The 17024-nt window shown below is 41.2% G+C and overlaps 1 protein-coding gene across 3 annotated transcripts in view; it reads right to left on the bottom strand.

The window, feature by feature from the left end:
- Positions 1-17024, bottom strand: part of ASTN2 (astrotactin 2) — an 897588-nt gene that overhangs the window by 138919 nt on the left and 741645 nt on the right. For all 3 annotated transcript variants that reach the window (XM_082470412.1, XM_082470411.1, XM_082470413.1), the window contains one exon: positions 16874-17022. In XM_082470412.1, the coding sequence (XP_082326538.1) occupies positions 16874-17022 (149 nt within the window). The remainder of the gene's footprint in view (positions 1-16873; positions 17023-17024) is intronic.

The raw sequence follows: 17024 nt of genomic DNA, 5'->3' as shown, positions 1-17024 counted from the left end.
GACTCTTGTTATGTCCTCTAGGTTTACAGAATTAAATCATGAACTTTGAATGACCTCAGTCAAGTCAATTCTCCTCTCCAAGTCTTATTCATCATCTGTAATGATTGAGTAAGAGGTGAAGGGTGGGTGGTGGACACTGGGTAGAGGTTTATCTGTGATCTCTTATGGTTCCTTCCAGATTTCCTGTGATTCTAAAAGGCTCTTTGGAATCATGGAGGGAATACTCCCAGGGAATTCTTATGTGTTGGAAAGCTCTCCTACATCACTGATGTCAGCTGTGCCTGAGGCTTTTAAATGGGTCAACAGTCTCCAAACACAAGCTGGAGAGAAACCTGGAAATTATGGATTAAAGGACAATTACAATAGGGCCCATAATAACTCCCTTAAAAGCCCATCTTCATTGTTGGTTAATAACCAAATTCCTTCTTTCCAGGGTACTCCACCCTCACCTTCTCCCACGGGGATGGGTGAGGCCGGATCAGGGCAGGCTAATTTAGTTCTTCCTGGGGAGTTTGGGGTCAGGTGAACACAACTCCTTGATCTCATCTCACATGGCTCCAGGGATGTACCCAGAATCTCTCCCTTGGGAGACAGGACAGGATGACTCAGGAAGAGGGAATTCAATCACAGGAAGTTTATGAAGAGTGGAAATGGGATTGGTGGCCAAATCCAAGCCCGGATACTCCTAAGGGCACATGGTATGGGAACCAATGCTGGGCTGGGGGCCAGGAGATCCTGCCTAGGTGCTAGCCTGAACTTACCAGGAGACTGAGAGGAAGTTCCTTGACTTCTGAAGTTCAGCTTCTTCATCTGAATTGAGGAGATTGGCTTAACTGATCTGTAAGGATCTTGTAAGTATGATATTTTAGGATTCTAGAAAGCTTATGATGCAGTGGGCTACTTCTGTGCCTCAGTTTCTGCTTTTGTGAAAATTAGAATAACAATAGTAACTTCATCATAGAATTATTTTGAAGATTAAATGAGTTTACCACAGCGTCTCTACTTCGTTCATTTAGTGTATTCCTTTAATGGTTACCCACTAGGCTTCTACTGCAAACCATACTCTGTACTAGGTGAGAATGAGCAAATGAATTCAGTGATCAACTACAGGGATACCTTCACAGAGCTAGAAGTCTTGTGGGGAACATAGTAAAATTCAAAAACTAAAGTAATTTTAATAAGACATTTCTGTTATGATTTGACAATCAGCTCAAACCCCATCCATGTATGGCAAATAGCAGGCAAAAACATTCTAAGAAGTGGCAAATACAAAACTCTCAAGGGAAGAGAGTTCTCTGTCCCTGGCCTAAGTTAGAGATGACACATTCAAATATCCACAGGGGCAAAGCAGAGAACACAAATTAATGTAGCAGGTTGAATGTCAGACAACCTGGAAGAAGGGGATTATGGCAAACTAGAGTGTACATGCATTCTCTAAAGGGGGCAGCTCAACTCTCCTGTCTACTGCTGCCATGTGGGAATGTGAGCCCAAGATTAAAAAAACTACCCTTTTTCAGCAGAAGCCAGGAATCCAGATTTTTATGTAAAAATCTTGCAGATTTCAAATGATGACAACATACTCAAATATTAAAAAAGAACGCTATGTAGCCACTGGTTTGCTACCTAGTTTAAGGCAAATTATTTCAGATAAGTAGGAGCATTATGAATGTTTTCAAAGATGGTAAGAACAAAGGAAAGAGGATGAGTGATTATTGTATATCTTCGATGCACCAAGCATCTCACACACATCATATATCATTCCATTGGTTGCTCACAACGATACTGAGAAATATTGATGTTTAGTACTGATTTTTTTTTTTCTTAGGAAAGTCACATATGGGGAATGTGTTTTGGGAAACACTGGTATAGACAGATAAGAATGGCAGTATGAGGAAGACTGAATATAGGGACAAGACTAGAAGCAGGGGAGCCTGGTGAGGAAGTTATATTGGAATTATCTAGAGTGGTCTTAGTGGGGAAGAAAACAAAGACAGAGTCGAGGCATAATGGAAAAGTAATTAACTAAGATTTTTTTTCAAGTCAGTCAGTAATGTCTTAGAAGGAAAATCTACTTCTCTCCCACCTCCCCATGTCAGGTGGAAGATGGAGAGACCTTACAGGTGTACCCCTTTTCTTCCATTCTCTTTTCACCTCAGGGCTATCTCTTTGATGCCTCTTCTCAGTTCCATGTTGGCCATCTCTCCAGGTGGGCAACAGAAGCTGAGTCTTAGTCCTACGGACCGGGCCACCTGGTCTAACCCCTACTGCCACACAGAATCCTTTCTTAGGGCAATAAAGTTCTGTAGAAAAAGACCATTCAGCCATTCTTTTTGCTCCCCCAATCCAGGGGCTCCTTGCCTCTGGCTAGTATTACACTGCCAGTGAGAAAGAAATGTGGATTAAACAGTCAGGAGACCCAAATTCAATTCCTGACCCTGCTCTTCTTAGAAGTTTGACCTTCAACTATCAACTTCACAAGACTTATCTTCAACTCCCTCACCTGTAAATGGAGATAATAATTCCCCGCCACTTGGAAGGAATAATTTGCAGATAAAATAATTTGCGGATAAAATGAGATAATGGATTCAATTCATCTTCCATAGAGCAGCCAGGGTGATGAAACTTTCACTCTTTAGCATGCGTTAAACAACTCCCTGTAATTTCACCCCTGCTATAGTCTCTTCTCTTTTATTCCTGCCACTCAAAATTTAAACTTGAGCACACAACCCTTTTATACTTTAAGGTCACTGTACATGCTTTTCCCTCTACCTGGAATACTCTCCATCCTCAGGTACCTCTCAACCTTCACTTCATCTCTTTCTTCCTGATCACACTTCAGGTCCTTATTGGGTGCCTCCTATATGCCTGGCATTTTACTAGGCACTGGGCTAGAGTCATGAAAAAGATGAACATAACTCCACTTCAGAGGAGCTAGTATTCTAGCGAGAAAGGAAAATGCTCAACCTTTCTTCCCCCCAAATCAAAATGCATTCGTCATAATTATAGTAAGTGCTACAAGAAGAGTATTAAATGCTAAAAGTTCACATAATTAAAGAAAGGGCCAAATATAATCTGAAGATTCTGATAAGTGACATTTAAGCTGAGACCTGAGTGTATAGACCTAAGTGGGAAAGAAAATCAGTGCTATCAAGAGCAGATAGGAGACTGGAGAAGTAGGCAAGAACAGTTATTCATAACCTTAAAGGCCATGTCAACATTTTTTTTCCATTTAGTTAGAAGAGTTATGGAAAGCCCTTAAAGGGTACAAATTAGGAAAATGATACTTATAAATCAGATATTCATCAAATATTTATTGAGTGTTTATGATATGCCAGGCACTGTTCTAGGCACTGGATAGGATCCAAAGCTGCATTTTGAAGGGTAACTCTGGCTTTAGAATTGATAACTGAAAGGGATAAAAAGTGGCTAATATGAAGACTAATTAGAAAGTCATTGCAGGCTTCCCTGGTGGCGCAGTGGTTGAGAATCTGCCTGCCAATGCAGGGGACACGGGTTCCAGCCCTGGTCTGGGAAGATCCCACATGCCGCGGAGCAACTAGGCCTGTGAGCCACAACTACTGAGCCTGCGCATCTGGAGCCTGTGCTCCGCAACAAGAGAGGCCCACGCACCACGATGAAGAGTGGCCCCCGCTTGCCGCAACTGGAGAAAGCCCTCGCACAGAAACGAAGACCCAACACAGCCAAAAATGAATAAATTAATTAATTAATTAAAAAAAAAATGTCCCCATTCCTCTACCTTTAAAAAAAAAAAAAAAAAAAGAAAGTCATTGCAAGAGATGATGGGTGGTTTAGACCATGCAATGAGAATAGAAACAAAGGAATAGATTCAAGAGATAATGTTGTATGTCAATTATATTTCAATAAAACTGGGGGAAAAAGATAATGGGGATCAAAGCAAAACAACTTGGTTGTAAATTGAATATGAGGATGAACTAGAGAAAAGAGTTAAACCTTGGGATTTTGCTTCAAGGAACTGAATTTATAGTGGTACCAGTTATAGAGAGAGTAAATGAGCACGTAGACAGGAGCACACTAGTGGGGAGATGCTAACAAGTTCAGTTTTGTATGTTTGGGTTTGAATTGCTTGTGACACATCAAGTTGCAGATGCTTCTAGTCAGCTGGATATGAACAGACAGTTCAGAAGAATGAGGTGGAAACACAAATGTAAGAGCAGTGATTATACTGATCATAACTATGGGAGTGGATGTTAGCCCAGAGAGAGTTTAAATTGAAAAACGAAGATAAAAGACCAAGGTCTAAGCTGCTCTAGGATTTAAAGAGCAGATGGGGAGGACCCAGTCTGCAAGGGAGGCTGAGGTGGAGTCCGAGAGGCGGGTGTAAAACCAGGAGGGAGAGCATGGTGTCAAAGAAACCAAAAAAAGCAAAGGTTTCAGAAGAGAATGATGAATCCTGTAGAATGCTTGAAGACATCAAGTAAGTCTATGACCCCCCCAAAAAAAAAAAAAAGTCATTGGATGTAATGACATGGAGGTTATGGATGTTTGTGGAGAAAAATGTTTCAGTAAACTTGGAGGTAGCAGGAGACAGAGTGGAGGGAGTTAAGGAACCAGTGGAAAGTGAAGAAATGGAGTCAGCCACTGCAGACTCTACTTTCAAAAGTGTGTTTATAAAGAAGAGAAGTGAGATAGTTATGAGAGTATAAGATGAAATGCTTTTTTTTTTTTTAAAGAAAAACATATGAGCACATTTAAACAATGGTAAAAGTAACCTACTAAAAGGAGAGATTGGAAGCATAGAATATAGAGGGATAATTGATATGTCAAATTTCCTAGAAATTTAGTAGGGTACAGGAAACAGTGCAATAGAAGGATTAACTTTATAGAGGAAGAAGGGCACCTCCTACATTGCTACAGGAGGGAAGGGAAAGAATATGCAGAAAGAAGCATACAGATTTAAAATAGTTAAGGAGGGAAGTTTACCTACTCCCTATACTATTTTCTCTGAAAATGAGGACCCAAGATTATTTGCTGAGAGAGGGGTAAGAATAAGGTGCCATGAATTGAAGCCTGATGAAAGAGAAAGTAAATTGATAGGAGAAGTCTAGTAGGATTGCCAGGTAGCATGAAGAGCCCGGTTGACATTGGTGACTGTTGATATATTTGTGCCAAATATTCTCAACTGTGTGCTTCTCACTAGCTGTTTGATGTATGTATTAGCAGAGGAGAGGATGGAGAGCTGCTGCGTGCATCCAGTGTAGGGGTTTGGCCAAGCAGGGCAACGGAAGAACAGAAAGGCAAGAGAGATCAGGAGGTGGTTGAGAACAGTGATTAAAATATGAGCCATGAACTCTACCATGATGTCTCAGTCCTTCCGGGTTGCTACAACAAAATACCATAGATGGGTAGCTTATAAGCAACAGAAATGTATTTCTCACAGTTCTGGAGGCTGGAAAGTCCAAGATCAAGACATCAATAGGCTTTGGGTCCACTTCCTATTAGATGGCCTTCTTCTCACTTTAACTTCACAAGGTAGAAGACTGAAGGATTTCTCTGGGGTGTCTTTTAAAAGGGCACTGATCCAATTCATGAAGACCTGCCCTCATGACCTTATCACTGACCAAGTGCCCCACCTGTTAATACCATCACCTTGGGGGTTAGGATTTCAACATATGAATTTTAGGGGGACATAAACATTCAGTCCATTTCACATGGATAGGGAGATGACTAAAAAATAGTTGGAACTGATAGACGGAGATAGAGCAGTGATACCTAGGAACAGGGAATCATATTGAGTTAAAAGACAGATATGGTAGGGGTGAGAGATTAAAAAACAAACAGGATAAAAGAGAGTGGGATATTGGAGCTAATGATTTTGATGGGACATCATCACATGAGGACAACTCCAGGGTGTGAACTAGGAGTGGATGGCTGAGCTGGACCGGAAGAGAGTTCACTGGAGATGAGCAGGCTAAGGAAGTGAGAGACTGGGTGGTAGGGCTCGGAACCCAGGAGGACCTGAACACGTCTACTGTGATGACAAGAGCGTAGATGGAGAGAAAACTCAAAACCAGCAGCTTTGATACTTGGAGCATCAGTTCCAGTTGAAGCAAGAAGATGAAGGCTGGATTCTATTTAGCTCTATCTTTTGGGGAATGACTGCATTTCAGGGTCATAAGGAAGGACGGATTTAATCCTGACAAAGTCTTTGGATGGGAGGTAGGCACCTACCTACCATAATTCTTCCCTGGCCTAGAAGGAGGTTCTGGAGAGTACAGAGGGAAAGCTAGCTTTTCTTCTCTTGGCATCTATAATGGGCAGCTGCTACGAAGGTCAAGCATGGTGACAGGTGGCAGCAGGGAGAAAGGGAAACCTCAAGAGCAGTCTTTTCAGCCAGAGGGTGAGCTCCACGTGGGGAGGCTGATAGTCTTAAGTGAGGTTTGACCAGTATGATTAATTACTGGGACCAGAATTTTGAACAATTGCCTCACTTCCTCTGCATAGCCTTTACCGATGCCACTAGACTGAGTTAGAAACCTCTAATCTGTGCTCTTACAGTGTATGAATTGTTTCATCACCTACCATGCTTTAGGGTAATTTCTTGCTAAACTGTATTTATCTCCTAGTAGACTTATAAACTCCCCAAGGGCAGGATTCATGCCTTCCTTGCTCCTATTCCATGCCCAGCACACCCTGCAGTGTCTGGACCACAGTAAGAGCTCCACACACATGAATGAAACAAACAAGCGTGCTTTGTGAACTGTTAAAAAAACAAAATAAAACAAAACACTCGGTGATATAAAAGGCAGGTTGGGTGGCATGGGGGAATGGAGAGAATTAAGACCCTCCAAGTACCTTTTCCCTTTGGAGGCCCTTGACTTTAGAAACCTCTCACCCAAAGAGCAGCTGGAGTGACAGAAACATTTTCTGAGGACCTGAGATCAGTTCCAGATGTTTGCAGGCATGTCAGTTTGTACCTCACCCTGTAAAACATATTTCCTTCACCCCCCTCCACTCTAGCTGAGGGAGTGGGGCCCAGTCTCCAATGACATCACCTCCCTCAAGTTGGTCCAGGGCAGGCAGACAGCAGGCGGGTGAGGGCTCTTCTAGCTTCTCAGACAAAGAGTAGGGCTCAGCCATGGCCTGCACTGCTTGAGGAGCTATGAGTAATTTCCACGGAATTTCATAAACAGCTCCGATGTAATCACTCCATCACAGCCGCTGCTGCCACCATCCTCTCAGCTACTGGGGGATGTGAGACCTTGCTGTCCTTTGCTTTAAGTTATTCCCCACACAAACCCACCTCCATAACTGCTCCCCTTCACTTGAGAAGGTCATCGGTCTAAGGTCTAAGATGGGATGGTGTGTGTGCAGGGAGAGGGTGTGGGCGGTGTCCTTTCAGTCGTAGATTAGACTTAATGGAAACAGGGAGGGAGGGTTTAGAGAATTGCGTTGGGGATGGAGAGAGGTGTCTTCTGACCCTTCAGGATATTATTCTTGACCCAGATCTAGATGAATCTAGATGAGCAGCTCATGCCTAAGCAGCTCGAAGAGATAAAGACAGGAAAAGATAGACTGAGACATACGCAGAAGGTGGCACGAAGTAAAAAAGGAAAAAGAGGAGACAGAGAGAAAGATGCCAAGAGGGACACACATAGAGGAAAAGAAGGAAGGGAGGAAGGAGAGAGCGAGGATAGAGAAAGGAAGACACAGAGATAAGAACTGAGAGTTGGCGGGAGGGGAGCCTGGTGCTGATAAGCTGGGGAGCAGCCCATCAGGCTCCCAAATGCCAGGACAGAAAGGGGCACTGACCGGCTCCAGATGTTGCTGCCTTTCGTGAGGGGATGTGGGGGATGGTAGAGAGGGCCCACCGCCTCGTGCGGGGTCCGACAGAGCCAGCTGGCCTTTCAGTCCTGAACCGAAACCCAAAGCGAAGCTGGGAATCCCATGGGGAGAGGGAGAAGTCTCTGATTTTTAAAAGGTTAAAAAATATTCCAGCAGCTGACCAAAGAAACTTCAGGGGAGTGTGGTAGGAGGTTATGACGTTGGGTGAGACCCTTCCACTTCTTGTCTTTCCTTTTCTGATCCTTGCAATGAGGGAGTTGGACTCACTGCTAAGGTCCTGCTGCTCTAAAGTTTTGGGATTCTCAGAAGCTGGCATGTATGACAAAGAAGCAATGAGTCTGGAGAGCTACATTCTCTAGAAGAGCCCCCCAGCTGCCATCATATGTCTAGATACTCCATCCTGCCCAGACACACAGATACCCTGTATCCCCTAATTTCCATTTGCTTCTTGGTTTATTCTCAACAAGAACAAAGCACACCAGAGGTAATATCACTGGTGGAAAGGTATTTGGACTTGGCAGGGAGAGCAGGTAGAGAAACCAGAGCCCCCATTCTAGCACTGACTCTCCCACTAGCTCACGTGTGTAACCTCGGGACAATCCCCCCTCCCGCCTTCCTCAGCCTTTTTCTCCGTAGGTCAAACATGGTATTTGGATTCATTAAATTTGCTTGTGCCTCACCCCGCCTTCTTATTCCCACCCCCCTGCATCTAGCCCTGCCCAAGAGGCTGAAACCCATGCCAATTGCTCTGATGAGGCCACGGGGGAGAACCAGACGTCTGTTTTTAATATCGATGACAGATTAGCGTGCGGGGAATTCAGCCACCCCCCCAAAACAAGCCCTGTCTCTGCTCAAAACAACTGGAACAGGAGGCTAGTTATGCTTGGCTTTCCCAATAGAGTCCCAGGACCGACAGAGCAATGGCTTCTCCGAAGGAAACAAAGAGGGCGCCAAACCCAGGGGTGGGGGACAGGAGAAGGAGACAGGGAGGGAGAGTACGCATTTCAACAGCTAGTTCAAAAGGGTGTTGAACAGATGGCAGTCATAAAGCATGTGTGTGTGAGAGAGAGAGAATGTGTGTATGCATGTATATCTGTGCACACGCATGCGTGAGCTTGTGAATAAATAAACAATTACAGCACTGCACTCGGCTGCCAGCAAAAATCCAGAGATCAAAGAAAAAGCCCTCATTTCCTTATTCTGGCCTCACCTGGCCAAATGTGTGAGCAATCCTAACGCTCTAACAAAACAAGTCTTAAACCTTATTTTATTGTTTGTTTTCTTCCTAACATTGAATTTTCCTTTTTCTTTTTTTAATTCATGGAAATTAGAAGCAACTAGCATTTATCAGTACTTACCATGTCTCAAGAACTGTGCTACATTTGACTCTCAAAGTAGCTAATGAAATAGGTGTTATTTTCCCCATTCCACAGATAGGGAAACTGAGACCCAGAAAGGATGTCGACTGGCCCTAGATTTCTCATGGAGAAGTGGTAGAAACTGAAAGCAGAAGCCAGGTTTTTTTGGGGAAAAAAAAAATAGCCCACGCTCCTTAATTCGGCTGGTAACCTCTAAGATAAAGTTCAGTCAAGTTGACTGAAATTTTCAAATTTGGTCCAAGTTTACTTTTGAGATTGTTGAGACATAGTAAAAGTGGCAAGGAGGCAAAGAGACGAGGTTTCTGCTTCAGATATCCACTGCCAATCATCTACAGCATCAATTAATCATAACACATCTTAGAAGGCTTACTATGTACTCAGCTAGTCTCTAGAACTACGTAAGACCTCATAAGACCACACAGTACTCAAAGAATTAACATCAGAGTTGAAAAGTTAAAACATGTATATGCCTACCCACATATAATTCAATTCAGTGAACACTGAACGTCTATGTACGTCAGGCACTGTGGAAGGACACCAAATTATAAAGACATAAGAGTCATTATCCTGCTTCTTTAAAGACAATTGTCCACTGAAAAATTCAAGAATTGGATGGTGGAGAGAATTAAAGTCAAGTAGCACAAGAAAGAATTAGAAGAACCTGTAAAGATGGTGGCAGATATGTCATTATCTTCAAACTTCTGAATGGCAGCAGGAAGAAGAAGGGGTAATATCTCTGTGGGGTGTCCCCAGACCATGTAACTAAAAAGAAGTTTTATCTCTATCAAAAAAAAGGAACTCTTGGATCAGAACACTGGTTCCTAGACAATCAGAAGGAAGAATCTTGGATTTCCATTTCTGGACTAGATGGAGAAACAGAGACTAGATTTATTTACCCTACTACCTGAAACATTAAGGATTTTTTAAAAAGAAAATAACATAAAACAAGTTTTCAAACTGGAAATCTGGCAACAGAGGACAGAGATCTTGAAATATGGAAAACAAATTCTGTGAGCCCTAAAATTTCTGCAGCTTCCTGCCTTTAGAGAGTTTCTAGGTCACTGCAGGGAGATGCCTGGAAGATTCCCTAAATTGAGAAGGCAGAGTTCTTAGTCCAGGGAGATGAAAGTGACTAGAGTTTATAGGATAGAGTAATGGAGAGGAGAGAGCTGTACAGAGAGAAAATTGAAGAGATCTGTGTAGGGTCCCCTTTCAATACTTAGCAAAGTACTGGTTAATGGATGTATGTAAGGAGCCTACCAACCCAAGAGGATTAGACAGAACAATGCCCATTGCTCATACAGGGGCCAGAAATAGTGCCTATTCCTCCCAGTCACACTGGAAAATCTCATAATTCATGGGTCATTGTGTAGAACACACTGAAGGGTCTTGCCTCAGTAGTAGGGAATAATTAGCCCTAGACTAAACACTGCTCTGGTTCCATCTAACAAATCTTAAAAGTACGACCCAAAAGAATCAAACTGTCTCCAAATAACTTAACTGTGGCCCAGAATAGAGTTCAAAAATATTTATAGGAATACAAAAGTATCCAGAACCCAACAAGGCAAATATCACAATGTCTGGCATTTAATCAAAAATTACCTGGCATGCAAAGAAGAAGGAAACTCAACACATAATGAGGAGAGAAATCAATCCATTTAAACTGACCCAGAACTGATACAGATGTTAGAATTAGGAAACAAGGACATCAAAACCATTATTATAACTCTATTCCATACTCAAAAATGTTATGACTATATATGCCATATACTAGCCAGATCAAATTGAACTTCCTGGGACTTCCTTGGTGGCACAGTGGTTAAGAATCCACCTGCGAATGCAGGGGACATGGGTTTGAGCCCTGGTCCGGGAAGATCCCACATGCTGTGAGGAGCAACTAAGCCCGTGCACCACAACTACTGAGCCTGAGCTCTAGAGCCCACGAGTCACAAGTACTTTAGCCCACGTGCCACAATTACTAAAGCCCGTGCGCTCAGAGCCTGTGCTCCGCAACAAGAGAAGCCACTGCAATGAGAAGCCCGCTCACCACAATGAAGAGTAGCCCCCGCTCAATGCAACTAGAGAAAGCCCACGTGCAGCAATGAAGGCCCAACGCAGCCAAAAATAAATAAATTAATTAATTTAAAATAAACGTTTAAAAAAACAAATTGAACCTCCTAAGATGAAAATTACAATGTCTAGACTTCCCTGGTGGCGCAGTGGTTAAGAATCCTCCTGCCAATGTGCCAATGCAGGACAGAGTTTCGATCCCTGGTCCAGGAAGATCCCAAATGCCCCGGAGCAACTAAGCCCATGTGCCACAACTACTGAGCCTCTGCTCTAGAGCCCGTGAGCCACAACTACTGAGCCCACGTGACACAACTACTGAAGCCCACGCTCCTAGACCCCGTGCTCCGCAACAAGAGAAGTCACCGCAATGAGAAGCCCGCGCACCGCAACAAAGAGTAGCCCCTAATCGACACAGCTAGAAAAAGCCCACACACAGCAATAAAGACCCAAAGCAACCAAAAATAAATAAATAAATAAATAGAAAATTACAATGTCTGAGTTAAAAAAAAAAATCACTGCATAGATTAACAGTAGATTAGATATTGCAGAAGGCAATGAAGACATAGCACTAGAAACTATCCCAAAGGAAACAAGCAAAAAGAAATAATTTTAAAAAATGAAAAGAGCATCAGTGAGATAAAGAACAATTTCAAGTGGCTGAATACACATATTTTTAGAGTCACTGAAGGAGAAAAAAGATGGAGAGAGAGAAAAATAATGGCCCCCAATTTTCTAGATGGGCTAAAATGGTAAACCCATAGATCCAAGAAGCTTAATAAACCTCAAACACAATAAATTGCTAATGTAAGCAAGACACAGGAGCAACATCTTTAAATTACTAAAAGAAAAATATGCCAATCTAGAATACTGTACCCAGCCATAATAGCTTACAAAAGCAAAAGCAGAAAGAATTCATCATTAACAAACCTGAAATATAAGAAATAATAAAATATATCCTTCAGGCAGAAAGATAATGAAATCAGATGAAAATATGGATGTATGTAAAAGAATGAAGAACACCAAAAATGTAAGTACATGAGTAAACAATAAAACTATTAATTAAATATACTTAAAGGATAATTACTCTTTTAGGAAAATAACAATGAATTATGAAACTTATGTATATGAGTAAAATGTATGACAATATAGCATAAAGACTTGGAGGAAAGAAATAAAAGTATACTATATAAGGTTCTTTTACTGCAGATGAAGTGTTATAATGGCACTTGAGGGCACACTGTGATATGTTAAATATGAATATATAAACCCTAAAGTAATCACTAAACTAACAAAAGAGAGTTATAATAAATCAACAAAAGAAATAAAATGGAATAATTAATACACTCAATCTAAAAGAAGATAGAAAAAGAGAAGGAAACAAAGAAAAGTGGAACAACAGAAAACAAACAGCACAATGATAAACTTAAACCTAACCACAACAATATCATATTAAACATAAATGGTCTAAACACCCCAAGGTAAAGATAACAATGTCAGCTTGGATTAGGAAAAAAAAAAAAAGAAGAAAAAGAAAAGAATAAAGACCTAAATGCATGCTGTCTACAAGAAACCCATATTAAATATAAAGGCACAAGTATGGGCTTCCCTGGTGGCGCAGTGGTTGAGAATCTGCCTGTCAATGCAGGGGACACGGATTCGAGCCCTGGTCTGGGAAGATCCCACATGCCGCGGAGCAACTGGGCCCGTGAGCCACAATTACTGAGCCTGCGCGTCTGGAGCCTGTGCTCCACAATAACAGAGGCCGCGAGAGTGAGAGGCCCGCGCACTGCGATGAAGAGTGGCCCCCGCTTGCCACAACTAGAGAAAGCCCTTGCACAGAAACGAAGACCCAACACAGCCATTAAAAAAAAAAAAAAGGCACAAGTAATATAAGAGTAAAAAAATAACAAATGGTAAATCATTCTAACACTAATCAGAAGAAAGCTGAGAAAGTTATATTAATATCAGAAAAAAGTAGATTTTGGAGCAAAAAATGTAACATGGATACAGACAACCATTTCACAATGATAAAGGGATTGATTCATCAAGAGGATATAAAAATTATAAATGTTTATTCATTTAATAACAGAGCTTCAAAATGCATAAAGTAAAAACTGATAGAACTATAAGGAGAAACAGATATACCCACAATCATCATCAGAGGTTTCAGTACCATTCTTTCAAGTATTGATACAACAAGAAGACAGAAAATCAGAAAGGATTTAGAAGACTTGAACAACACAATCAACCAATTTGATCTAACTAGCATTCATAGAAAAACTCATCCATAAATAGAAGAAAATACATGATTTTAAACTGGACACTGAAAACAATGATAGACCATATCCTGTGCCATAAAACCAGTCTTAATAAATTTAAAATGATCCAGCAACCCCACTCCTGGGCATATATCCAGAGAAAATCATAATTCAAGAAGATACATGCACCTCAATGTTCATTGCAGCACTGTTTACAATAGCCAAGACATGGAAGCAGTCTAAATGTCCATCGACTGAGGAAAGAAGATGTGGTACATATATGCAATGGAATATTACTCAGCCATTAAAAAGAATGAAATAATGCATTTGCAGCAACATGAATGGACCTGGAGATTATCATACTAAGTGAAGTAAGTCAGACAGAGAAAGACAAATATCATATGATATCACTTATATGTGGAATCTAAAAAAAAAAAATTATACAAATGAACTTATTTACAAAACAGAAACAGATTCACAGAGTTAGAGAACAAACTTAGGGTTATGGGGGAAGGGTCAGGGGGAGGGATAGATTAGGAGTTTGGAATTGACATATACACACTGCTATATTTAAAATAGATAATAGGCCCTACTGTACAGCACAGGGAACCCTGCTCAATATTCTGTAATAACCTAAATGGAAAAAGAACTTGAAAATATGTATAACTGAATCACTTTGCTGTACACCTGAAACTAACACAACTTTGTTAATCAACTATACTCCAATATAAAATAAAAATTTTTTAAAATAAAATGATTAAAGTCATAAAAAGTATATACTCTGATATAGTGGAATCAAATTAAAATTCAATGACAGAAAGTTATCTGAAAAATCCCCAAATATTTGGAAATTAAGTAACATGCATCTAAAGAATCCATGGGTCAAAGAAGAAAACAAAAGGGAAATTAAAAGATATTTTGAACTGAATGAAAATGAAAACACAATTTATCAAAAATCTGTGGTAAGCCACTAAAGCAGTAATTAGGGAAAATACTTGTCTTACAAGAAAAATCTCAAATCAACAACTTCAGCTACCACATTAAAAATCTAGAAAAAAGAGGAACAAACTAAACCTAAAATAAGCCAAAGAAAAGAAATAACAAAGGTCAGAGTAGAAATCAATGAAATGGAAAATAGCAAAAATAGGTGAAATCAAAGCGGATTCTTTGAGAAGATAAATAAATTACACAACCTTCTTTCCAGATTGATCAGAAAAAAAAGAGAGAGATGACAGAAATTACCGATATCAAGAATGAGGATGATATCACTATAAATTCCATAAATATTAAAAAAATAATAACAGAATATCACAATTTTTTGCCAGTAAATTTTATAACTTACACGAAATGGATAAATTCTTTGAAATACACAAGGTACCAAAATCACTTAAGAAGAAATTCATAACCTGAATAGCCCTACATCTATCAGAGAATTAAGTTAGTAATTAAAACCTTCTTACAAGAAAAGCTCCAAGCCCAGATTATTTCACTTGTGAATTCTACCAAACAATTTTTTTAAAATACATTACTAATTCTACCCAAACTCTTTCAGAAAACTAAAAAGGAGAAAATATTTTGCAATTTATTTTGAGAGGCCAGAATTATCCTGACCGCAAAACAGACACAAGCATTACCAGAAAACTACTGATCAAAATACCTGACAAATAAGGATGCAAAAATCTAAACAAAATTTTGACACAATAAATCCAACAATATATAAAAAAAGATAGTGCATCATGACCATGTGGGATTAATTTATTCCAGGAATACAAGGTGTTTTTTTTGTTAATCCTTTGAAAACGCATCAATATAATTTACCGTATTAACAAACTAAGAAACATAAACTATGATCGTTTCAATGGACACAGAGAATTCAACATTCATAATAAATAAAGATACAAGCACTGTGCTGGGAGTAGGACAGACTGGCTGTGGAACTTTGGGAAGGTCACAGACCTCTCTGGGATTCACTACTTGAGCTATAAAAATGCGCCTGGTAATCATTCAGAGACTAATGTTAGCAACGCGGCGGCATAAGAATTTTCAGCACTTGTCTCTCCCCCACCCCCCAACGCCCCCATCACACCTCTAACAACCTCCATCAAAAAATCAATTTGAACCAATCCGAGTAATGGCATTGTGGGGACAATTTGAACCGAAAAATCAATTTGAACAGCTGTCCGTGCACAGAAATACTTCACAAGAACTAAGGTTTCTAGGTGAGGGATCATTGCACCTGGGTGAACCACAAAAATAAGAAAAGATGCTTCGAGGAGGTTAGGAAAGATAGATTCTCATTACTCTTACAACCTCTCCCCCAAGCCTGAGCAGCCCAGTGCAGAGAGAGAAACCGTCCCTGTGGAAGGAAAGAGAAAAGTGAGACCAACTTCACTTTGCACTCCAGAGCCAGCTCCCATGGCTGTAGGTGGCTCCCAGAAGACCTCTGTGTGAATCCAGGACTCTGGCTCATCCCAGCAACTGCTGTCTCCAGGGGCCCCAGCAGCTTCCATGGCACCAGGCTCCCAGTGGGCTCCCACGAACCCAGGTCTCCAAGCCACCCTGGCACCTGCCAGCTCCGAAGGCCCCCAGGTGATCTACCCTTGAACCCGGGTTTCCGGCTGGGCCCAGCACTAGGCCAACTACCACAAGCTCACGCTTTTGACCCACCCTGGAACCAGGCTGGCTCCCAGGCTCCTGACACTCCAGCACTCCAGGCCTGCCCTCATGGCCCAGCCTCAAGGCCAGCTCCCACAGACCCAGGCTCCCTGCCTGCCCTAAGCCAGACCAGCCCTGCAGACCCACCTCCAGGATGTCACAGCCTCCTGTATACTCTTTAAGTATACTTAAAGCACTCCTTAAGATCCACTTTCCGCATCTTCTCCTGCATGTCTGAATAATTTCCAAATCCTCTTCCCCAGCATGAAAGACAACTATCTCAGTACATCTCACTAGAAAAGGCAATTCCTTGAATTTCTTTATCTCAGTCCCGGAGATAATATATTTACAGATCAAGGTCTTCAAAAATGTAACCTGTAGGCCTTCCCAAGTAGAAACGGTCAAATCCTTTTTTGAATTAACTAACACTTTAATATATGACTTTGTGGATCCAACTTAGAGAATCAGAAATTCCCTACAAGCACAATTTGCTACCTTCCCCTGCAGAAAATCATACCAAAAAGCACACAGGTGTGGGAACTAGGTAACAAACACCAAACAGTGAAACTTCCCAATGCCTTCCCAGTTCAGAGGACACCAAGTCTCCAAAGGTATTTAGAAAATCCCAGTTTCCCTCCTCTGTCACACCATCTCAACGAAAGAGGAAGTCTTGAACTTTCTACTTACCCGTGTAGAGTTCCGTATCTGTGTATTCATCCACTTTCTTGTGCTGCAGAATATAATCAGAGACCTTGGTCCCAATAGCTGGCTGAACATCTACCCACTCCAAGGAGACCACGGTGCTGGAGGGCTCTACTGCTGGGGAAAGCCGCAGCCT

Source organism: Balaenoptera physalus (genome assembly GCF_965194825.1).
Source record: "Balaenoptera physalus genome assembly, chromosome: 7".
Lineage (NCBI taxonomy): Eukaryota > Metazoa > Chordata > Mammalia > Artiodactyla > Balaenopteridae > Balaenoptera > Balaenoptera physalus.
The sequence above is the reverse complement of the archived record's forward strand: the minus strand, read 5'-3'. Positions and strand labels throughout refer to the sequence as shown.